At 46.5% G+C, this 25,406-nt stretch overlaps 1 protein-coding gene across 6 annotated transcripts in view; it reads right to left on the bottom strand.

Annotated features, from left to right (window-relative positions):
- The window catches only part of CUX1 (cut like homeobox 1), a 375,210-nt gene that overhangs the window by 283,662 nt on the left and 66,142 nt on the right, over positions 1-25,406 (bottom strand). For all 6 annotated transcript variants that reach the window (XM_066382339.1, XM_066382340.1, XM_066382341.1 and 3 more), the window contains exon 2: positions 15,455-15,565. In XM_066382339.1, coding sequence (XP_066238436.1) covers positions 15,455-15,565 — 111 coding nt within the window. The remainder of the gene's footprint in view (positions 1-15,454; positions 15,566-25,406) is intronic.

The raw sequence follows: 25,406 nt of genomic DNA, 5'->3' as shown, positions 1-25,406 counted from the left end.
AAGAGGGAGGGCCAAGCCCCAGAGCGCTCGGGTCTCCGCACACGGCTGCATCACCACCTCCCTTCTTGAGTCAAACAACAGAGGAGCCTGCCTGCTCAGATCTGAATTCCAGGCAGTGGCAGAGCCAGAAGCAGAATCCAAGTGTCCTGATTCCCAATATAACCCTCCTTTAATTATATCAACTGTACCACGTACATGTCTTCCTGTTGAAATATTGGACCACAAACAAAATTATCATATTCTGCATGGCAGGCACATAATACTCCTGGTAAACTTGTTTTTATGCAACTCACATTTGCAAGGTAAAACCAAGAACCAACAATCAATAATCAATGTTCAATGATTAACCCCGCCCATCCCCATCCACAGGCCCCTGGCCAAAGAAAGAAAACCCTAAACCAACAAATCTCAGGATCAGTGGGATTTGTCATCCCATTGTCTCTTTCTTGACTACCATAATCTCAAAATTGAAGGAGAGATTTTCTTGTGCTTTGGCTTATAATTCCTGTGAGTAAACCAGCATTCCCAAGCAAATGTCAGATTTTAGCCTAATTGTTCCTTCCTAGGTATACTTCCACTAAATGAACCCCAACACACAAAATCCTTTAAATGAGTATATCACATCTAAGCAATGCTCAAAATCATTTTTTAAAACTAAAAAAAAGAGAAACCACTTGCAATTGAATGAATAAAAATTGGCTTCTGGAAGCTACAAGGAGACAGTTTGGTACAGTGCTTACAGCCCGGTTTGTGGGAGCCTATATGCTGGTAGGCAGGTGGCTAACGCTGTAATGTGACACCAATGACACCGGCCTCCTAAGGTAACAGCAAGGGGCAGCGAAATGTTTGTGAGGCACTTAGCATAATGCTTGGCTCTTAGTAAGTACGCAATAAATATTAATAAATAACAGTTCACCACAGTTTCAACCAAATTTTATGGCTTTCACATTTAGCCATTATAGCTTACAAGGATATTTATTGAGAAGAGGCTGTGAGCTCCTTCCTACACCCAAGTTATTATTACATCCTACATAGCATGACATTCTCCATTCAAAATTCACTGCAGTTGAGGTTATTGACCAGAAAGATAAGTTATTGGCTACACTCAAAGAACAGCTTACAAAGATAGTCCAGCAGCAAATATTTCCACTCTCCGAACAGTAAAACTAACACAAAGCGAGAGAAAATGACCCCCGAGACACACGGAAGGAACACCTTTTATTTTATGGACTCTGATTCAAGTCTGCAGTAGAAACTAGGTCTACAGTTTATAGATCTATTAATCTGCTCTATGCTTTAAGAGAATTTTTTTTATTTTAGTGTTCTTTTATAACTTTAAAATCCATTCATGAACATAATTTCTCCTTTCAAAAGATTAGATATTAATAACATACAACGTGCCGTTTAATGAGCTTCTACTATTCACCGTGATTATTCTGGATATTCTACATTTTGTCTGAGTCACAATAACTCCAACACAGTTGTCATCACTCCCATTTCCTGGATGAGAAAATGGAGGCTCAGTGAGATTATACAACTCACCACGGTCTTGACTAAACTTCCACACCACGCCAATCAAATTACAGTCTTTTCCTTTTGACAGTTATTAAACTCTCAACTACTTTGTTATTCTTAAAATAGCCCTTTAAAAGCTGCTAGACACATGAAGGAAGCGGCACACGGGCTCAGGAAGGAAAGGAAACGCCGGTCCTGTCGACATTTCGGTGAGTTTGGACAGGCCGCCTTCAGCGCTCACAGAAAGTGGGCCGGGGGCACCAGAGGCCACCCTGCAGCCCCGGCCAGGGCCCCATGCACCATCCTCACAGGACACAGAAACTGAAAGATTAACTCTTCATTGGCTGCCTAAGAATTCTCTTTGCAATAAGGTCTCCCTCCACTCAAATGTTCCTTAACTAAACTTTCTATTAATAACATCCGAATTAAACAGCATCACTGGTCTTAGAAAGTACAGGGACTAGATCTGACGCCTGAAAGTAACTGGGTGATAAGAACAAAGATAATCAGGCCTTATCGAAACATATTTTAGGAAACCTGGGGCTAAACAACCTGTTAAATTCATCAGTGGGGGCAAGTTATGCAGAGGGCCATTTTCCATTCAAAAAACCTCCTCTGACTTCCTAAAGAACCTTCACCCATCCATACTCACTCACTGCCATACTGTCTTGTTTTAGCTCTTATTACCACCTGAAAACGTCTTACATGTCATCTGCTTCCTTAGTCACTCCCTGCCTGCCCCTCTATGAAAACTGAAACCTCTCCCAGTGCCTGCTGTATCTCAGCCTCAAATTGCGCCTGGAGTCCTGGAAAGGGTGCAGAACTACTTGTAGTGTAAAGGAAGGGAGGAAAAAACACAGGAAGTAAAGTGTAAAGTGTTTATTGAGCACCTCCTATGCACTCTATGCATATGAATTCATTTCACATGCCTAGTAGCTGGGACATTCATGATTAATTCTGCTTACTTATATATAAAGGGCCCAACTCTCAGACTGCTTAGAGACCTTGCTCAAGGTCACTCAGCTCAAACATCCATGTTACCACTTACTAGCTGTCCACTCCACTCTTGGCCCAGGACTGGGCATTTACCATCCAAGATTTTCATCTACTCCTCACCATAAGCCTTTGAAGTAGGCAGAATATATAGTTTTGCAGATAACAGAACTGAGGTTAAGTTTCTGTCCCAACACTATTGAGCCATGGAGCATGGACTTGGCTCAGTCTTCCCAAGCTGAGCGAATCTCTCTGTCCTATAGGCCTCTGTGATGCCCTCGGAGCGTGCTGTAGTATCTTTCTAGGATGTGGGGGAATAATGTGGCCACCAGCCACTTACTGACTTGGGGCTGAATTAGGTTTGAGTTACATTCATTACTGTCACACTCAAAGCAGGTTTTCTCTCTGGGACCCAAAAGAAACAAGAGTGTAACCTCTTGGGTTGATAAATTGGCTTAGAGAGTTTAATTGGTAACAGTTAAAAGTTCACTTTTAATTTTTAAACTTTTTCTAGTTAAAGTCTTATTATAACTTAACAGTGGGTAATTCTAGAATGATTAACATCCAAGTTGATTACCTGGGCTTTACAATTTTGCCAAATACTGGAGTAGCCTTTTTAACACTAAGTTGCTACTGCCAAAATGAAAATTCACGATACTTTTTATGGGAGCATTTTCTTCTGAGTCTAAGACAACTGAATAAAAGAACTTGTGTAGCTATATCCTCCACCCCCACAAAGAGCGGCGTGTGTGCAACCGTCACCACTTACTAATTCCAGAACGTTTTCACCACTCCCAAAAGGAACCCCAAAAGCATTAGTAGTCACTCCCTATTTCTCACCTCAGCTCCCGGTAACCACTAGTCTACTTTCTGTCTCTACAGATACTAGACATTTCATGGAATATGTGTTCTTTTTGCACCAGGCTTCTCTCACTTAGCATGTTTCCAAAGGTCGTCCATGTTGTAGCTTGTATCAGAGCTTCATTCCTCTTTATAGCGGAATAATATTCCATTGTGTGGATAGACCACATTTTGCTTATCAATTTTTCTACTGACAGACAACTGGGTTGCTTCTACTTTTTAGTTATTTTTGAATAATGTTGCCATGAACATTCATTTACAAGTTTTTGTATGGATGTGTTTTTAGTTCTTTGGATATATACCCAGGAGTGGACATGCTAAGTCATAGGGTAACTCTATGTTTAACTTTTTGAAGAATTGCCAAATAAAGTCATTTCTTGAATGCTTTTTATTTAATTTTGTAAAAAATAAATAAAATGTATGGGTCAATATTGTACTCTCTGCTTGAGAAATGCATCTTAGAGTGATGCAATTAATATTTTAAAATTTTATTTTTTGATCTTAGAGAAAGGGAGAGAAAGAAACACTGGTCTGTTGTTCTACTTATTTATGCACTCATTGGTTGATTTTTGTATGTGTCCTGGCTAAGGATCAAACCTGCAACCTTGTTGTATCAGGATGACACTCTAACTGACCTACCTGGCCAGGCCATAATTAACATTTAAAAAAAACTGTTTTGTGCTTCATCTGTGTTGGTGCAGTGGATAAAGTGGTGATTTAGAATGCTGGTTCAAAACCCTGGGCTTGCCTGGTCAAGCAAGGCACATACAAGAAGCAATTACTATGAATTGATGTTTCCTGCTCCCCCCCCCCTTTCTCTCGCTTTCTTCTCTAAAAATCTAAATAAATAAATAAATAAATAAATAAATAAATAAATAAATAGTTTTGTAATGAAAAGATTCCTAAGTGCATGCAGTAGATATGATAGGACCTTTCATATTACAGTCATCATAAAGTGTCCATGGTATTCAAGGTACAAGGCTAAATAAAAACACAGTGGAGACCTGGTCAGGTAGCTCAGTTGGTTGAAGCATCATCCCCCTATGCCAAGTTGCAGATTTGATCCATGATCAGGGCACATACAAGAATCAACCAATGAGGAGGCAGTCAGACAGACTCCTGCATGCGCCTGACCGGGATCCGCCTGGCATGCCTACTGGGGGGGGGGGGGGGGATGCTCTGCCCATCTGGGGTGTTGCTCTGTTGCAACCAGAGCCATTCTAGCGCCTGAGGCAGAGGCCATGGGGCCATCCTTAGTGCCCGGGGTGGCTTTGCTCTGGTGGAGCCTTGGCTGCGGGAGGGGAAGAGAGAGACAGAGAGGAAGGAGAGGGGGAGGGGTGGAGAAGTAGATGGGCGCTTCTTCTGTGTGCTCTGACTGGGAATCGAACCCGGGAATCATGCACACTAGGCCAATGCTCTACCACTGAGCCAACCGGCCAGGGCCTAGGAATGCCCTTGTTGATCAAGCTACCCAAAAGAAAATTATATGGAGCAACCATGACAGACCGAGCAAGTCAGTCTCATACTATTCATCACCAGAATGCTGCAGCCCGGTGTAAACAGTTTCAACTTTCCCGGGAAGCAGCACGGCAGATTGGGAAATCCTGTCCAAGGGGTCCTATACTGCCCCTTCATTTGGAGTTAACCCTCAAGGACCCCTACCAGGACAACTTTGGCAGATGGATGTTACTCATATACCTTCATTTGGCAAACAGTCGTATGTCCACATTATAGTAGATACATATTCCGGATCTATAGTAACCTCTGTCAGAACAGGAGAGGCTGCTAAGCATGTCATAGCTCATTGTCTGTATGCATTGTTCTATTATTGGATTTCCTAAACTGGCTAAACTGAAAATGCTCCTGCATATGAAGCAAAAGCATTTACTGTATTTTGTCATGCTTACAATCTTTAAAGTTAAGGTATTATTAAAGTGTACTCAGCAAACATTTTAAGGTCAATTAAAAAAAAATTTTAAAGGGGGTAGTCATATCCTGGAACTCCTACGGGTCTACCATATCATGCTTTTTACTTAAAAAAAAATTTTACATTTCTTTTGAATGCTGATGAACAGGAGACACCAAATCTTTTTTTCCTGCAAACTACTACCTTCTTTATTAGATCCAGCTAATAACACTGTTTTGTCTTTTTCCAAATAGCTCCAGATATATGGAAAAGATTTATATAGGCCAGGGGTCCCCAAACTTTTTACACAGGGGGCCAGTTCACTGTCCCTCAGACCATTGGAGGGCCGGACTATAAAAAAAACTAAACAAATCCCTATGCACACTGCACATATCTTATTTTAAAGTAAAAAAAAAAAAAAAAAAAAAAGGGAACAAATACAATATTTAAAATAAAGAACAAGTAAATTTAAATCAACAAACTGACCAGTATTTCAATGGGAACTATGCTCCTCTCACTGACCACCAATGAAAGAGGTGCCCCTTTCAGAAGTGCAGCAGGGGCCAGATAAATGGCCTCAGGGGGCTGCATGCGGCCTGCGGGCCGTAGTCTGGGGACCCCTGATATAGGCGGATGGGGATCCTCAAACCCCTCAGCGAGATCTTCTGAGCATGGCTTTTAAGATACCTAGAGGCAGAAAAAGCCCAATAGAGATCAGGGGAACTACCAGCTTTTAGGATACACCCTTAAAGGCTCCAACGCCCCAAAGGGGTCTCATAGGATGCCATCTGGGTCCTGCTTCAATAGTGGAAAGGAAGGTCATTGAGCTAAAGCCTGCCAGGCTTACATGCCTCTGCTGTGAGGAAACAGGGACACTGGAAGGTAGGCTTCCCCCTCGCTCCTCTAAGGGAGGGTTCAGTCTCTTCCAGCCCTGCTCCAGCCACCTATGACCTAACCTTGCCCAGAATGCTGGGGTTTGCCACTGAAGGCTGAAGGTGCCCAGGGCCGTCGACCCCATCTACGACACTGTGGACGAGCCTAGGGTATTTCTTCCAAGAAGCAGGTAAGCTGATCTCATTTGCACAAGGGCCACTTAACTATGTTTTGCCTGAATAGTCAGGTTTTTTATTCTTCCCTCAAAGATCTCTGTTGTGGGTGTTGATAGTCCTATTTTCTGCTGCTTTGCTTAATATATAGTGTTTCCTTTATCCCTCCTACCTCAATGCCCCACTCATATTTCAGGCTGGGACCTACTCCTAATTTAGAGCTCTCTTTCCCCCTTTTGCCAACTTCTATTATGAATCTACCTTTGCCACCCAGCTTAGTGTATCCCAAGGTTCTCTTTACCATGCCACAGTCGCAGAGCTCCAGGGAAGAGCAACCTGGTCTCATCTCTCCAGGCAGAGGAGAACAGAAGCTCCATATCCATGCATGCTGCAAATGGCTTTTCCAGTCTACCTGAATCATTACCAGCTAGAAGCAGCAGTCATTGGGACTTGGACATGAGCTGCAAAGTATAGAATGGTGACAACAATTCCAGTGCCATGAGGACTTTTCCTGGATGTGGACTTTTCTGGACTCCTGCTCCCTGTGACAGCTCCTAACAGACTGAACTGTGGTTGGGTTGCATTTTTCAGGGATTTGGCATGGTGATGGGGCCAACTTGGACTTGGTGAACATGTTAAGGACACTACTCTTTTATGGATTCTTGCTGTATTGGCCAAGAGTTTGCTTAAAGGCTTTTAATCACTGTAAAAAAAAAAAAACAGAAGACTGGATAAAGAAGATGGGGCACATATACACCATGGTATACTATTCAGCTAGAAGAAATGATGACATCGGATCACTTACAGCAGAATGGTGGAATCTTGATAACAGTATGCGGAGTGAAATAAGTGAATCAGAAAAAAACAAGAACTGCAGGGTTCCATACATTGGTGGGACATAAAAACGAGACTAAGAGACATGGACAGGAGTGGGGTGGTTATGGGGGGTGGGGGGAGGAAAGGAGGGAGAGGGGGAGGGGGAGGGGTACAAAGAAAACTGGATAGAGGGTGACGGAGGACGATCTCTCTTTGGGTGATGGGTATGCAACAGAACTAAATGACAAGATAACCTGGAAATGTTTTCTTTGAATATATGTACCCTGATTTATTGATGTCACCCATTATAATAAAAATTTATTTTTAAAAAAAAAAAAAAAAAAAAGAATCAACCAGTGAGCCTGACCAGGCCGTAGCGCAGTGGATGGAGCATTGGACTAGGATGCAGAGGACCCAGGTTCGAGACCCTGAGGTCGCCAGCTTGAGCGTGGGCTCATCTGGCTTGAGCAAAAAAAAAGCTCACCAGCTTGGACCCAAGGTCGCTGGCTTGAGCAAGGAGTTACTCGGTCTGCTGAAGGCCTGCAGTCGAGGCACATACAAGAAAGCAATCAACGAGCAACTAAGATGTCGCAACAAAAAACTGATGATTGATGCTTCTCATCTCTCTTCCATTCCTGTCTGTCTGTCCCTATCTATCCCTCTCTCTCACTCTCTCTCTGTCCCTGTTAAAAAAAAAAAAGAATCAACCAATGAATGCATAAATAAGTAAAACAAATCAATATTCTCTTTTCTCTCTCTCTCTCTCTCTCTCTCTCTCTCTCTCTCTCTTTTTGTCTTTAAAATCAATAAATAAAAAACAAAAACAAAAGTCTACAGTGGAGGCACAGCTCCTGCCCACAGGTCCTTACCCTTCACAAGTAGGAAAAAGTAATTGTACCAGAGCTGCAGATTCCGCTGAGGTGCTGGCTAGATCCCTGGACCCTGCAGCATGAGCAATTTGTTGAATGAAGTGGGATGTTCATATTCGTAGCTGGTGTCCACCTTTAGGAGGCATAGTTGCCTGCAGCCCCGGTCTTCTAAGCTTGTAGGCCTCCCTCCCATCACTGCACTTCCTCAAGGACCCATGTCCTATGGGCATGTCTTGTCTGCTATCCTCTTTAAAAGTCACAATTTGTCATTTCAGTGCTGTGGGTTTTAATTAACTCATTTAAGTGTCCAATGAAATATAAGGAACATTATGCTGGTGTTTTTGGTCTTTCATGTAGATTAATTTTAGATTCTTATGAGGATGGAAGCAAAAACAAAAGCTGAGTGGTAAATTGGAGAGCCTGTCAATTTGTTTAAAACAAGGTAAGGGCCCTGACCGGTTGGCTCAGTGGTAGAGTGTTGGCCTGGCATGCAGGAGTCCCGGATTCGATTCCCAGCCAGGGCACACAGGAGAAGCGCCCATAGGCTTCTCCTTCCTCTCTGTCTCTCTCTTCCCCTCCCGCAGCCGAGGCTCCACCAGAGCAAAGTTTGCCCGGGCACTGAGGATGGCTCCATGGCCTCTGCCTCAGGCGCTAGAATGACTCTGGTTGCAGCAGAGCAACGCCCCAGATGGGCAGAGCATCGCCCCCTGGTGGGCATGCCGGGTGAATCCCGGTTGGGTCTGACTGCCTCTCCGTTTCCAACTTCAGAAAAAAATACAAAAAACAAAACAACAACAAAAAAAACAAGGTAAGAATTGAGAGTTCAGTTACCACTCTACAGATAAATGTGTCCAGTTGTAGCTAAAATGTCTGAAACTGTTTTTGAGTTTAGAAAGCATAGGGAGCTATGTGTGATCTCCTTTAATCCTCACTCCAGTTCCATCATGCAGCTGGAATAACCATCCTCACTCTACCCACCTGACTCTCCAGGAACCAAGTGGGGTCCTGCAGGTAACTATGCCCCCCAAGCTTCTAAACCCCCCAGCCACGCTGTCTCAGGGCAGCCTGTGAGGGAGGGACGTGTCCATTTGAGTCGCAACTTTATTTTTAAGTGACTCTCTTTTTCCAGGCTGAGTCACTCCCTGCAGTGTCTATATAAAGGCTGTAGAGGCAGTGACTGAATGCATTTGGGCCTGGGCCACAACTATATATTACTCCCCCCTCCCTCCCCCAGCCTGCTGACTCCTTTCTCACAGGGAGTGAAAAAGGACCCTAAACTTTGCAGCATCTTCCCATCCTTTTGTCCTCACGTCAGCAAAAGGGGAGTAGATGACTTACGTGGGAAGGAGACAGTGTTGGGGCACGTGATTTCATATCTTACTCAGAAACAGTCCACTCTGATCAATACAAAGATGACTGTGGCTTCCCTAAAGAAGACAGTCACAGTACCCCAACCTGCCAGAGTCCAGAAGGAACCCACACATTGAGTTCATTTCAGTGATGGCTCAAGATTTCTTTCCCAAGTCGTATCTCAAGGCAACTCCTGATTTTTTACAAGTTTCCCAAGAATGTAACTCAAACACTCCAGCCTGAGACAGAAAGGGTAAATTAAGATCTGGCACTCAGGAAATGATTGTCAGTGAACAGGCAGTTATGTCAGCAGTAAAAAGAACATTCCCTGCCAGAGTCAGGCATGCCGATCCAGGGGGCAGGGCTGTGAGGCTTTGGCTGGCACCAGGCCCAGGGCCACCTGCCCTGGTGGGGACAGCGAGTGAGGAAGAAGTGGTCAGTCACAATGCTGACCCCAGGGAGCTATGCCCCAAACAGTCATGGCTGGGGCCAAGCTTGGCTGATGGTGACACAAAAAAAATGCCACATACATTTGGGCAGGACAGATGAAGAAAACGCAGATCTGGAATGTTAAGTGTAGTAGACCAGGTAACGTGAAAATCAACACTCCAGAGCAAGACATGCTTATGCAAAAATACAGCAGGGGAACCAATGACCAATGAGAGCTCCAGAATTGCAGCTCAGTTAGATGCGGCTGCTTCTCTAGGAAACATAAACAAAACTTGCGAAGTCAGAGATACCTAAGACATTCTAGGGTAGGAGCTGGACACAGCAACAGGATAAAAATGAACTGAGGATCGTTTTATGATAAAAATCACTCCATCTTGGGTCTATGGTTCTCCTCCTCTTGTCTGCCCATAAAGGATGGTTCTGCTTACTGAAAAAAACGGGGAAAAACACCCCTGTGCTCTTTCTGACCAGATCGGGTGCACCCAGGGTGGTTTTGCTTTAGATCCTGTGCTCTTTCAGGAAGCAAGTCCAACACTGAAGACTTTTCTTCTGATAGTTGAGCATCTCATTCAAAGAGCACAGGCCAGTGAGCTGAAACTGTTCCCCTGCAAACATCCTGAGACCTCACCTTCGCTCCTGCACTGCACTGAGCTGCATCTGGCTTGCTCCAGCTTCTGGGCCCACCGGGGAGGCAGCACACCCGGCAGTTAAGAGCATCAACTCTGGGCCCACGCTGCCTGGGTTCATGTCTCAGCATGGCTGGGAAGTAGCTGTGAGAAACTCAAGTAAAACTTGAGTCTGAGAAGCAAACATAAAACTTAACCAAATGGAAAAGCAAGAAAAAAGCAATTCTTAGGCAAGATCATGAGACCCTAGTGCTGTCCCTTTGGTGGTCCCTGATGGGAATAATTCAGTTTTGAGGAATGCAGAGTTGGCCCGGTGACCTGAGGGTTCCTGGAGGTTCCTGGGAGGGTGGTGGCGCCTGCATTCTTCTATGTTCCCATTGATCCAATCTGCAGTTAGCTTTATCAATACAGATGCCATTTGGGGCATCAAAGGTAATCCTGTCCTGCCTGTGCTTCAGATCTCTGATCAAAGCCACAACAGAGCAGAAGGCAAGGGTTTTGGCCTACACTGCACACAGTTCTAATACTACCAGGCCTCGAGAAAGCTGCTGCCTCCCCCTCCCCTGCACACACTGCCACCTTCCTGGCCTTGCCCTTCACCAACCTCAGGCAGAAGGAAAATGTCATCTAATGTAGAGGTGCCTGTGCCTGCTGCCAGCCTGTGGGACTCTCATGACACTGGGTGTGGTCCGGCTCCTTCACCCCCATGCCCAGCCTGGAGGCTGGGACACAGTGGCCTCTTTCCAGAGGTCTGGGCCTTGGTGCCCCTACTGCTTCATTCACCCTTCCTACCCTGGCCACAACTAGGAGATGGGCAGAGGAGATACACAGGCTGCTCCCAGAGTGGCAAGCTGAGACTGCCCATGTGTGCCCAAGAGCTGTGCTCTAAGCTAGGGGTCCAGATGAGTTTCAGAGTCCAGGAGCAGCTGTATGCAAATACGTGCATTTCTCAGAGGAGCAGGTCCTTAACATTCATCAATATTTCAAAGGTTGAGAACCAAGGCTTAAAAAGCAGCACTGTATACCTACAGTAACAGTTACTGAGGCACACGTGGCTTGGAAGCTTACCACCATGGATATGAGAGTGTTTCTGGAAGAAAGTATGCATTCAGAAGATTCCAGTTATATCATCCTAACGCTTAACACGCCGTGGCAGGATGGTCTCCTTACATGGCAGGAAGACAAGAAACTTTTTAAAGTACAGGGACAGGATTTTACCCCCAGGGCCAAAATGTCTGGCACATGGAAGGTGTTCAAAAGGTATTGTAAAATGATAAAACTGTTATTACAAATCAACTTTTGGAACACTTTGGGCTGAAACTACTTGTATTTGTTTTGCTTTTTTTAAAGTTCCCCAAACTAGCTTTGAGGAACAGAAATCAGCTGCATCTCACACATTCTATAGTTCACGTTCTAGTTCTGAGTGAATACTGGTAACAACACACACTGGACTCCAGGTGCCAGGCTGTGCGGAGCCCTCCACACACATCTATCAATCCTGTGAGCAGGGCCCTGTCGTTACACTTTTCATAGATGATGAAACAGACTTCGGGAGGTTAAGTAATTTGCCCAATAGCAACAGCAAGTCACCTGCAAAAACAATATGGAAGGCACCAAGGCCTAGAAATACCCCACAGTCTTTTAAGTTCAACTATCGATTATTGATTCAACAGGAAATGAATGTTTAGTTACAAAATTAAAATTAAAAGATGTTTTCCTTTGAAAGAAACTCATTTTTTGAATCGAAGAAATGCATAAAACTTTATTTGCCGTCTCCTTTGAATTAACTACAATTTTGAGGTTAAAAGACTTAAGCAATAATATTAACTGACTATGCGTGTATTTATCTAATGGCATAAACTGAAACTTAAGAAAATTCATTCTAAACAAAAGGAATTCAAGGCTTGAGCCACCCTGGCCATGGCCTGCCTCCGTGCTCCTGGGGCTTCTCCCGAGGGGAGGGACCCTGCCTGGCAGACTCACTGGCCTTCTGGGAGGCACCCATCAGAGCCCCCCTTCCCTCTGGACCCGAGGTTTCCCAGCTGCCCTTGGGCAGGGCCAGTTTAGGAAAACACGCATTCTCTGTTGAGAGAAAACTCACCTCTGCCTTCACGCTGGTGCAAAATCCTGCATATTAGACTTATTAGGTATTCAACAGACACTGGGAGGACATTTTCTTCTTTCCCAAAACAAAGAGGAACGCCGGCTTTTTCATCGAGAATCAACACACTTGGTGTGACACCAGCAAGAATGCCACTGGCCCTGGTCCACCTCAGGTGGCCGCCTGAAGCAGGCCGCTGCTCACTCAGCCAACCATGTGAGATGTGATGGTCCTAGTCTGTGTCCACATGAACAGATGCCTTTCCTGCCAGCAAGCCAATTTTTTTAATCCCTGAGAACAAAGTTCTAAGCAACCTTCATTTTCACAGGTCCATTTTTTCTAATGTTCCCTCTATAGCAAGGGGTAATGTTTCCTCCCTTGTCTAATAATCTGCCTAGCGGTAGTCAGGAGAAGTGACTGATGCAAAAAATTGGGCTCCTCTGCTCTGAAACCCCAAACAAAGTGAAAATCCAATATACCCTCTGGATCCCAGGCTCCATACTCAGCAGACTGTCCCCCCTCTGTGTACCCCAGAGGACCCCAGCTACTGCTACTCACTCCTACCTCCACAATGGCCTTAAGTGGCTTCAAATTTTCAAAGAGAAGATTCTGGCCAGTGGCATAAGTGACCCTGACTGTCCTCTCTACCAGGTCTTGCCTAGTGGGAACCCACACAGATTTCCAGGAGGGGCCTGAAACAGGAAAATGCAAGGGGAGGAGCCAGGCCAGGAGCCTGCAGCAGCCTCGCCCTTCCACACTCCCAGAGGGCCACGCCACCACCATTCCCCTTCCACCGTGGACACAGCCCGAGTGGGTACCGGCCTCAACCAGCTGGCAGAGGCCAGAAACAAGCAGGATGGCAACGTCCACCCCTTCCAGGGAGAGCTTCTGGGTCCTCTTCTACACACAAGACAAAATATAAAAATGTGCCCTGAAAAGAAGTACCCCAAATGGCATTTACCAAGGAGCCTGCTTCCTTCCCAAGCCTTTTCTATTTACTGGGATTAGGAGATAAAATGCAGTGTAAACCTGGCTTTCTTTAAGTAACTGGCATGGGACTCAATACAAGCTCTGTTAGCTGGTCCCCAGTTTCTGAAAAATGAGTCCTGTTTAGACATCAATGGAGAGACCGGGCTCAGTTCAGTCCAACCAACATTTATCAGCTGAGTGTAGTCCTAGGTGGCCAGGGGGGACACATCCCTCCTTGCTGGGACGTGCCCTTATAACAGGTGTCTGGGACTCTATAGGAACATTCAAGAATCCAGCTCTCTGCTTTGTCCTCTACACAGAATTTGCACGACAGATTTACTTACTGTTTGTTGTCTCTCCCCTCAGAAGGATGACCTTAACCTTCTTTTTTAGATGTTCTATGAACACTCCTGGACATACAGTCACCAAGGGAGGGACAGTAAGGACACAAGACGGCAGAGGACAGCTGCTCACTAGAACAGTGCTGAGAATGGCTCAAGAGATAGATATGACAGGGGCCAGACAGGGGAAACAAAGTCAAAGATGAGAGCTTGTGAAAGCCCCTGCTGACCCCCAGGAAGGTCTGCTGTGAAGCAGGTTCAGCGGAGGGAAACAGCGGAAGGAAGGGCTGTTCTTGGTCCCTTTCTCTGGTCCTGTCTTTACTCAGGCCAAGGTGGAAATGGAGAACGGAGGCTCTCGCCAACACTGCACCGAGGGCGGCGACCCTGGCACCGTTCCTCTCATCTGCGTTTCGGTCTGATAAAATACGGCAGATCCACGCTTAAGGGCAGTATGGGGAGGGAAGGGGAAGTAGAGGGCCTCAAATTAAAAACTTTTAGGTAGGCCTTCCCCTAGAGCCCTCTTTCTTTCCCCTATCATGTCCTCTCCTAATATATTTAATCCTGAAAATAGAAGTTTTGTTTCCCAAAATGAATCCCAACAGCACTCCCTTAAATAGCAAGCGCCTTTGGAACACTTAAAACAAGTCCACTTTTTAAAAATTCCATTCATGCATCATTTTTCTGGAGTTCTGTATATTGTAAATGAGATACTTTGTAAAAGTTAGAGGCATCCCTCCAGAAAGCAGCTTTTCTTTCAGGCCTATTCCTCTGTCCTCTGTGGAAGAATCTGCAAACCTGGGAGCCAGGGCCAAAGCCATGGGCAGCTGTAGTCCGCTCACCCGAGTGGGGGTGCAAGAGGCTGGAGAGCCCACAGCACGAGAACTATCATGGGCCAGACTGGCAGAAGCTCCCTGGAAAGCAACTCCCACATCTGCACAACACTCTGTAAAACTCTCTTTTTATTTCCTACAAAGCCTTTGATTGGGACTGAGGGAAAAAGGTACCTAGAAAGCAGACCAGGCAAATGCTGTCCCAACTACTTCAAACATTGTCCTCTGAACACAAACTTACAAAAAAAATATAAACAAACAAAGCATGTTTCCAGTGCCCTTTAAAGCATATTTCAGGAAACAGAGGCATTTAAAAGGCCTCACCAGACTATATGTCTGATTTATAAGAAGTATCGACATATTGCATCCTGAGATGTGTGCAGCCTTTAGATACACACCTGCCCCTCCGCCCACCATGTCCTCGTACTCAGTGATCCTCCACGAAATCGGGGTGGCATGCGCATGGATTGCAGGTGCCAGAGGCCAGGATGGGCACGAGGATCTGACCTGGCCACGCCCTGGCCATGTATTCTCACAGACCCAGACTGCTCAGAGTGAGTGCCTGGAACCAGCTTGCGCTTTAATCTGTCAGACAACCTCTCAGTGCCCGCATTCCCCAGCCACTCGGAAGCATGCAGAACGCTGGTATGAGGCTGAGGGTAACAGACAGAAAGCAGCAGACCCTCTGTCTGATAAAAATGAAATGCTTACAACACGTCTTCTGAACATGTACCAGGAGAGTGAGACCCGTCAAAGAGACCTGGACACAACGCTGCCTCACCTCTGGAGTGTTCTTCTTGAACTCCCGGCTCTGCTCGATGAGCCGCTTTCTAGACTGCTCGCTTTCATCTTGCCGGTTTGCCAATACTGTTGCGGTGGCATCGAGTTCCCTCTGTCGGGAGAAACAAAAAAAAAGAAGACAAGATTGTAATTGCACTTTGTACCAGAGAAGATCATATGTGCATTTGACCAGAACACTGGGGAGAGCCCCAGTGCTCCAGGGACTGTCAATTCATTGGCAGAGGAGACACTGAGGGTTGCGGACGGGGAAATGGACACAATCATGAGGTTCCCATCCAAGCCCCACGCGCTGGTTTGAGAAAACCAAACTCGCTCAGCTTGGATGTATGTGTTGATGCCACTTCACAAATGACTGTTTCTATGCCAGTACATGCAAATACATTTTTCTTTGCTAATACCAGAGTCAGGCCAATGCCCAAATGCCATCCCTCATTGCAGTCACTCACTTCTGTTCTTAACAAGTGTCTCTTCTTGTCACATTTCTGTGCTCTGTCCCTCTGACTCACTCTGTGCTTCTCATCAGGGCATTCTGCTCAACTGTCCTTCAACAGTGCAAGCCCAGAATCTTTTGTAAGCCTGGAATCTTACTAAAGGCTAGACATCATGTCCAAGACCATTAAAATTAAACTGTTACTTATTTTCAAGAGCAACCTGTATAAGGCAAATTCCAAGAATAAAATGATTTCCAATATCTTGTAAACTTTCTGAAATGAGGCACCTGGAAATAGTGGTTATTCTCTATTTTACTTGCCCTAGAACCTTGAGAAGCACCAGGAGTGGGTTCTCTGTAAGAGTACCAGTCAGGAGCTTAGGGTTTGGGGCTCTGCTATACACAACAAACTGACACTCAAAGCATCAGAGAACCTGTGCCCCGACCTCAGAAATTCTGTGAGCAGCCACCAAAAGGATCCATTTCAAACAAGCCTATGGCAGATGGGCCCTGAATGGTGTTCCAGACTGACAGCAAGGAGCTCAAGGACACTTTCACATAGCCCTGGAGAGGTCCATTTTAAAGACACATACTAGCACATTCTGCTAAGGATTAAAGTGGCTGCCCCAAGTGGCTTCTTACGATCTGCACTACTCTCCCCCACAAGGCGCAGGCGCAACAGAGCAAGGACCCCATCAAAGGCTGAAAGGCAAGGAAAATCAAAATGAAAATCCACCCAGAGCAATCCAGGAAGCAGGTGAGAGTTTCTCCACCCACCCTCCACCCACCTCATGAAGTTCCACCTGCTTTCCTTTCTAGTGCAAATACTGAAGAAGTCTGTAAGCCCTGCTGGTGAACACTTCACACACACCACTGTGGGGTGGGCCACTGCCAGACGAGATGACAGAGTGCTGGAACAAACATCCAGTGTGCTGTCGACTTGGAAACTGTAGACAGTTTTCAAAGGGGGGTGAGCAAAACAAGGGAGTAGGGGAAGAACACACCACACCACACTCTCCCCTTTAGTGTTTCTGGCATTACAGCAAATCTTGGGCAAACAAGTCCAAAAGAATAACGTGGGCTAGAATTCAAGAACAGATGTCAAAGCTACTGCAGAAAAGAGGGAAACACTGCACATTTTGATAGACCACATTTGAAACACATCCCAGTCAAGTGAAGTCAGAAAAAAAGAGCAACCGAAACCAATGTGGTAACATGGGGATGGAGATAGAGAAGAGAGAGCAATCGCAGATAAGCAGAAGGCTTTTCAAAAATATAAACAATCTGGTAAGGAGGAGGACTTAGACGTCTATATTTAAGCAGCAGCAGCAGAAGTTATAAAGGGAGACTTCAAGAAGAGGGGAAAAAAGCCAATACTGAAATATGACAAAAAAAAGTAAAGTTAATGTTTCGTTCCAATCACATACGAATGCAGAAAACTTAGAGAAAACCAGAGAGCCCTGACTGCTTTCCATGAGGACCCTACGCCCAGAGCTGGGGGTGGAGGGGGAGGGGGCACAAAATCACAAATGTTTGGTGACTTCTATGGCCAGGTGGTGGATGCTGGGGGCTCACTAGAGAGAAGAGTTTGGGGACGGTAGGGTGGGGGGGGGGTGCTTTGGAAGATGTCTGTGAGCACACAATCTCTGAGACCCTCTGATCCCTGGTGTTCCCAATGAGACCCCCAGGCAGACCCACTGGAGAGCCTGGCCGAGCAGGGCTGAGCCTGGGGCAGGTCGCTTGAAGGAAGGCAAACCCACCTTTACCACAGGGCTGCAGTCCAGCGAGCCTGAGGAGCCTGCTGTTGGAGTCAGGAAACTCCAGGGGCCCGCCACACTCCCTTCCCCACCAGGGCAGGCATCTGCAGGTCCACAGGAGCAACCAACGGGGTCTCCAGATTTAATACCATGCTGCCACCCGCCACCATGGAAACAGATTGGCACAGCGAGGAGGAGACCAAACGTCCACAGATCTGGGGCGGGGGAGCTGTCAACTCCCCAAATGTGGTTGGTCAGATTTATGCCTCACAATCTTTGACCAAGTCCTTGAAAAAAATACCACTGAATCCTTTTAAAGAACACCAAGGCTTTCTCAGGCTGTGGGGACAAGGCAAAGGGAGGAGACTGCTATTAAACATAAGCCAAATACTGTTTTATTATCTACCCAGCCTGCCTACACTCAAAGTGTCAAATATAATGTCACATTAACAAGGGAATTTAATGTGTTTAGGGGAGGTGACAGTGGGGGCCTAAAATACAGAACCCTCAGCCCCTGAGTCACTGGTCACATGTGAAAAGGAGTGTAGAGTCCCCACATCTGAAAGGCATTAAAAAAACAACAACCCTGAAACCAACCTAAATATCCAGCAATAGTATACTGGCATATCTACTCAAAGATTATTGTGCAATGGTTAAAAAAAAAGAAAGAAAGAAATACAGTCCTACATGCACTGTATGAGATAGAGTGATCTTCAAGATATATTTAAGCAAAAAAAAAAAAAAAAAAGGTGAAGTACAAAACAATGCTAACATTGTTTAAGATAGTCTCTATACATATGCTTGCATAAGCTTCAATTATCTCTAGAAAGTTACAAAAGACATTTGCAACTGTCCTTGGCTCTGAGGAGGCACAGGGAGGAGAGGACTTGCTCTTCAGTATATATCTTTTGGCTATTTTGCCATGTGCACAGATTACCTACCTGGAAAAACTGCAATATATATTAATTTTTAAAATCCTGCTAATGTGAAAAAACATACACACATAAATTACAGAAATATATTTTATACAATGCACCCCATACATGAGTGTTTACTTGTCTGTGCCCACCTGCCCAGGGTCGGTGATGACCTCCTGACTCACTCTAGTGATGCAAAAAGTGAGGCAAGCGCATCCTTTGTCAAAACAACAGCTGTTTCTTGCCCAATGCACTGCGCACTGGCTAGTCTCAGGGCTTACGACTGAGGAGGTGCCAGGCTTTCCTGGGGAAGGACAGAGAAGGGTGTCTCCTTAGATTTAGAACGCTTCTGCCAGAAACACCCGAAGGCCCCAGATCTAAGGTGATGGGAAGCTGGCAGGGTTGGCAGCAGACCCACGGGCTCTGAACACAGAGGCACTTCCAACTAGGCCAAAGGAGTTGGAGAAAGTACTGGAAAACCATCTTGCAAGGATGGCACCTGGAGAAACTGTAGGTTTTCTTTCTAAGTGACCAAGGGATGACTGATGTCAGCAAGAGATACGGCCCAGGGAAAGACCTCTGGCCATGGAACGGGGGCTCAGCGCACCCAGGGACCCCTCACGCTATGAAATGCGTGGACGGCTACAGCCCTGTTTTCCTCATGGATTATAACTTCTGTCGTGCTTTTTCTCCATTCCTAACAACCTAAAAGGACAGAGCCCCTCACATTTTAAGTTTCTCTCTGCCTAAACCTCAGCCTCTAAGCCAAGTATTAAAGATTTATTAAACACAAAAAAATAAACAACCACCACAAAACAGTATTTAAAAGAAACTGTGGGGAAACTCTTTTCCAAATAAAACAAGTCTTTTAATAATGTCAGTAATCAGTTTAGAATCTCTTGCCTTTCAAGTGTGTATGTCAGTTGCTTGTTTTAAACTGAGGGGTATCTGCAGCGCCACTTTTGTGACATTCTCTCTTCCTAGGCCCTAGGCCAGGCCTGTGGAGGAGGTGCCCTGGCCCCCAGCACCCCTGGCTGACAGAGAAATCAGCAGCCAACTGCATCAACAATGCAAGTATGCCTTTTTATAAATGTCGCTAACTTGAAACCGGTTCATTCATCTGGTGTTTCTTTGGGGTCTGTTAACTAATCAAACAGCAAATCCTATATAAGAATTTTAAATGATTTTTATTAGCTATAGTGAAGAATACTAGTGCAAAAAGGGAAAGGCCAACCACAGTTTCTATACCAGGTTGTCCTCAAGACCTTTTCTATTTCGTATCCAGCAACGGAATCATCTTAATTAAGATAATGCATGTCAAGTGCTCCATCAAGGTAAATTTTTCTGTACTATCAGAGCGATGCACTTGACCTTAGGCCTCAATTCATTCCACCACCAGGATCCTCAACTAGGCTGGGTCCTATGCGTGGGACTGGCTCAGTCACCATCACCTTCCTCCACCTCTTCCTTATCTGGGCTCACTGGGTACCTGGTACAACCTGTGGGGTAGGTGCTGTCAGAGACCCAGAATGGGGGCTCAGAAGAACCAGGAGCCTGGTCAAGTCCCCCCAGGATGGGGTGGGGGTGAGGTGGCGGCACGTAACAGGAATGTGACATCAGTGAGCAGATGCCAGCCTGGCTTGGGCATGGAACTGGTGATGGGCTGCTTAGAGGCAGGATGGTACGAATGTGAAAACAACTGCTCAATTAGAAAGGCGAAAGCCACTCCTCAGACGTCCCCAAACAGTGAGCAGGACATCCACTGTGAGTACACAGATCTACATGCACGTGTAACATGCTCACACGCAAGAGCTTTCTGGAAGGCTCCACAGTAGAAGATGCTGCTGCGATTCCATATCCTAGGGAGGGAAATGAACAGGCGGGACCACTGGCGGAGCAGAGAGATCCTTTCACTATCTTCCCTTTTGTACATTTTGAATTTTGAGCATGTAAATGTAATTAACTATTCCTAAAAAGAAAACATTATATTTTAAAATCTCATTATTTCCCTATAATGAGACAACGTAGGCTTTGAAGGACTGATAAGGATCTATGAACTCATGTCTCATCCCCAAAAAGGGATCCTACATGGTACTACAGCAGGGGTCGGGAACCTCTGGCTCGCGAGCCAGATGTGGCTCTTTTGATGGCTGTATCTGGCTTGCAGACAAATCTTTAATTAAAAAAATAATAACATTAAAAATATAAAACATACTCACATATTACAATCCATTCATTTCCTACTGCTCATGTTCATGGTTGCGGGTGGCTGAAGCCAATCACAGCTGTCTTCCGTGACACCACCAAATTTTTATTGGATAATGCTTAACGTAAATGGGTCGTTGTATGGCTCTCATGGAATTACATTTTAAAATATATGGTGTTCATGGCTCTCTCAGCCAAAAAGGTTCCCGACCCATGTACTACAGGAAGTGCATTTTGTTCTGTTCATGGGCGTATAGACTGACAGTGATCTCTATTTAAAGGAGAACCGCTTGACTGGTGGTTGATGCAGTGGATAGAGCAGGGGTAGTCAACCTTTTTATACCTACCGCCCACTTTTGTATCTCTGTTAGTAGTAAAATTTTCTAACCGCCCACTAGTTCCACAGTAATGGTGATTTATAAAGTAGGGAAGTAACTTTACTTTATAAAATTTATAAAGCAGAATTACAGCAAGTTAAAGCATATAATAATTACTTACCAAGTACTTTATGTCGGATTTTCGCTAAGTTTGGCAGAATAAATCTTTATAAAACAACTTACTATAGTTAAAATCTACCTTTTTATTTATACTTTGGTTGCTCCGCTACCGCCCACCATGAAAGCTGGAACGCCCACTAGTGGGCAGTAGGGATCAGGTTGACAACCACTGGGACACTGGGATAGAGCATAAACCTGGAATACAGGTTACAGTTTGAAACCCCTAATGTTGCCAGCTTGAGCTTGTAGGCTTGAGCACAGGACCATCAATATGATACCAAGCTTGCTGGCTTGAGCAAGGGGTCATTGGTTTGACTTGAGCCCCTGGCACATACAGGAAGCAATCAATGAACAACTAAAGTGAAGCAACTACGAATTGATCTCACTCTCTACCTCCCTCCTTCCCTCCCTCCCTCCCCCCCTCTGTCTAGGCAATAATAAAAAAAGTCATTTAAAAAATCAGAATTCGGCCCTGGCCGGTTGGCTCAGCGGTAGAGCGTCGGCCTAGCGTGCGGAGGACCCGGGTTCGATTCCCAGCCAGGGCACACAGGAGAAGCGCCCATTTGCTTCTCCACCCCTCCGCCGCGCCTTCCTCTCTGTCTCTCTCTTCCCCTCCCGCAGCCAAGGCTCCATTGGAGCAAAGATGGCCCAGGCGCTGGGGATGGCTCTGTGGCCTCTTCCTCAGGCGCTAGAGTGGCTCTGGTCGCAACATGGCAACACCCAGGATGGACAGAGCATCGCCCCCTGGTGGGCAGAGCGTCGCCCCATGGTGGGCGTGCCGGTGGATCCCGGTCGGGCGCATGCGGGAGTCTGTCTGACTGTCTCTCCCTGTTTCCAGCTTCAGAAAAATGCAAAAAAAAAAAAAAAAATCAGAATTCAGCCCTGGCCAGTTGGCTCAGCGGTAGAGCGTCGGCCTGGCGCGTGGGGGACCCGGGTTCTATTCCCGGCCAGGGCACATAGGAGAAGCGCCCATTTGCTTCTCCACCCCCCCTCCTTCCTCTCTGTCTCTCTCTTCCCCTCCCGCAGCCAAGGCTCCATTGGAGCAAAGATGGCCCAGGCGCTGGGGATGGCTCCTTGGCCTCTGCCCCAGGCGCTAGAGTGGCTCTGGTCTCTGCAGAGCGACGCCCCGGAGGGGCAGAGCATTGCCCCCTGGTGGGCAGAGCATCGCCCCTGGTGGGCGTGCCGGGTGGATCCCGGTCGGGCGCATGCGGGAGACTGTCTCTCCCCGTTTCCAGCTTCAGAAAAATACAAAAAACAAAAAACAAAAAAAAACAGAATTCCCAAAGTAAATGTTAATGTTTTCATTTACTTTATAAGTTTAAGTAGAGAACCAAGTCTGACCCCATATTTCCCCAAGTGCTTTTTTTCAGACCTTTAAACCTTCTTCACCACTTTCCCACTCACAATCTCTGATTCATCACCAGGTAATACCAAACTCTGAATTATGGCTACAGTATTCTGTCATGTAATGTCAGTCACATGGGTCAGCAGTGAGCATTTCCACTCAGGAAGCTGCAGTTTCCACAGAATTAGTCAGATCTCCAACAGGGACCCCAGTGGGCAAGTGGCAAAGATGGAACAGATGGAACAGAGGGAGAGACCCAGCCCAGCCCGCCCTGAACTGTGAGCTCCCACCTCCCTGCCTGCAGCCCCGGAGAATCTCAACAGAAGGCAAGGAGGGAAGAGCAAACTGAATGGAGAGAAACAGCACTGGCTAAAGGCAGGGAGGTAGGAGGTGCTGGAGTACGCACAAGGGGTTGCAAGGAGTTCCGTTTGATGCAAGATTAAGATGTCCTTCATTCTCTCATGGGCATCAATTACTATACAATTGTGTAGGTGCCCAGGTACACATACACGCCATACAAGAAAAGTGACATGTCAAGCTATAGCTCAAATCTGCGCTTGGCATTCTCACTCAAAAGCCTTCGTTAGCTTCCCAGGGAGCTTGGGATGAGACCACCAACAGCCTAGCAGGCTCCCACGCTGGCACGCTGGTCTTGCCCTAGCGCCTCAGAGGGCTGGGTCTGCTCCTTTCCCTCAGACCCTCAGCTCTTTCCTCTGCTTGAACACCTTTCCTTTTTCTCTTCCATGAAGCCATCAGATCTCTATTCTAATACCACTTCTCCTACCCTTCATCCCCTTCTACCCCCACAAGACTAGGGTGCTCCCACCCCCGGCCCTGAACTGTGCCTCCAACCGGGACCTTACTTTGCAGTTCAGCAATGCGCACATGTATGTGGTTAGCAACCCGATCCCTGTGGCTGTGGGCTCTGGCAAGGCCTGGGTTTTGCTCACCACAGGGTTCTCAGCACCTGGTGTGGTGCTGGAGCACATCACAGGTGGGTAGGCAAAATGTGATAAATAAAAGAATAAGCTAAAAGAACAGAAAAAAGAAAGGCAAAACAAACTAAATGCTGTCACAGAAGTCCAAAAAAAAGTGCTAAGGGCTCAAATGAGGGAGATGACTTCTCCTTGGGAGAATATTAGAGGGAATGTGGAGAAAATAACTATCTTACAGAGGAGCCTGAGGGCTGGCCGGGATGTACTCCAGGCAGAGGATCCAATACACGGAGAGAGGGGACAAAGTTAAGAACTCTACAGACTGGTAGGCTTCCAGTAGGAAAGAGAGATGGCGAAAGAAAAGAAAGGAAAAGAGGGGAGGGGAGGGGAGGGGAGGGGAGGGGAGGGGAGGGGAGGGGAGGGGAGGGGAGGGGAGGGGAGGGGAGGGGAGGGGAGGGGAGGGGAGGGGAGGGGAGGGGAGGGGAGGGGAGGAAAAAAAGGCCCACACAGCACTGAGGCCTTGGATGCAGAGACCAGTCTACAACAGCCCAGGAGGCTGTGGGGCTGAGGAGGAGGAAGAGGAAAGGCTGACAGAGGGGCTCTTGAAGGTAAGAATGGCTGAGGAAGAGGGAAGGGGAACCTAGAGGAGACACACACCCTCTCCCCACTCACCTTCCAAGGCTCCTGGGCCCAGTTGTTGAATGGTACTATTTTTATAAGAGTTGAGTACATGGCTAAGAGCCCCTGAGGCCCCACCCCCGCTGGAGCAGCCCAGCAAGCTCTCCAAGCAGCCTAGGAAGCCGCTTCCATCACAGCACCACCATAAGTACGGGAAAGAGACGAGGGGAAATGGGAACAGGAAAAGTCCGTTCCGGCAGTGCTCTTGGGAAAAAGGAGAGCAGCAAAGCAGACATGGGGTTCACTGTTGAGGCTCTTCCCCTGTTAGATGGACCCCATCTGCTTCATTTCTGAGCCCCCAGTGGAAGATCCCAATAGGGGGTACTTCTCAGGGAAGGAGCAAGAAAAGCAAGGTTCCTGGGGAGCCCAGAACAGAGCCCAACACATTGTAGGTGCTCAGTCAACACTGGCTGTGAACTGAGTAGACAAGAAGTGAGCTCTCCAGGTTAGACATCCCCCACAGTTTTCTGACTCAGGGAACAAACGCGTGGACGTGTGAACAAACAAGGGCTGCTTACAGTTCAGGTTTCTAGTTATCTGGGGACTTCGCAGAAACCCTGTGTGTGTCAGCTTTGCTGAAATCCGTACCACACAACCAGCCATCTTCTCCCATCTTGACAATTAAAGCAAATGATCAGAACACAACCACGCAACCTCCTGGCCAGATCTACAGCAGCATAATTTATAGCGTGAGGGTGGGCCCTGTGCCCCAGCACCCCAAGGAAAGGAGAGAACATTAGGGGCCAGGAATGGGAGTGGGAGGGGGGTAGAAAGTGGTGCCCGCAGGGCAGTGTAGAGGGAGACCAGGGTGCAAATGTACTCTCACCACCAGTCACCTCTGTGACCAGCCCAGCTGCCTAACCTACAATGGGGGCACTGAGACATGCCTCACAGAGCTGTTATGAGGATTAGCTAAAACGCTGGTACCATGAGTGATAAAGTTCCTTTTGTTTTTTCCTCACTTTTCAACCTGACCTCACCTCGAATAGAAGAATTATTTTCTCATACCCCTTTAACTCTTAAAACAGTATGCACCTAGTACGTACTCAGTAGTTTGTGATTCTGGGAAATAATTTGATATTAATTCCCAATCTAGGATTCAAATGAAACAATTTATTCCAACATGGAGTTGCTGCTACCTGGGTCCTTTCCATCTACAGGCGGCATC

This window comes from Saccopteryx leptura, chromosome 4, assembly GCF_036850995.1.
Source record: "Saccopteryx leptura isolate mSacLep1 chromosome 4, mSacLep1_pri_phased_curated, whole genome shotgun sequence".
Taxonomy (NCBI): domain Eukaryota; kingdom Metazoa; phylum Chordata; class Mammalia; order Chiroptera; family Emballonuridae; genus Saccopteryx; species Saccopteryx leptura.
The sequence above is the reverse complement of the archived record's forward strand: the minus strand, read 5'-3'. Positions and strand labels throughout refer to the sequence as shown.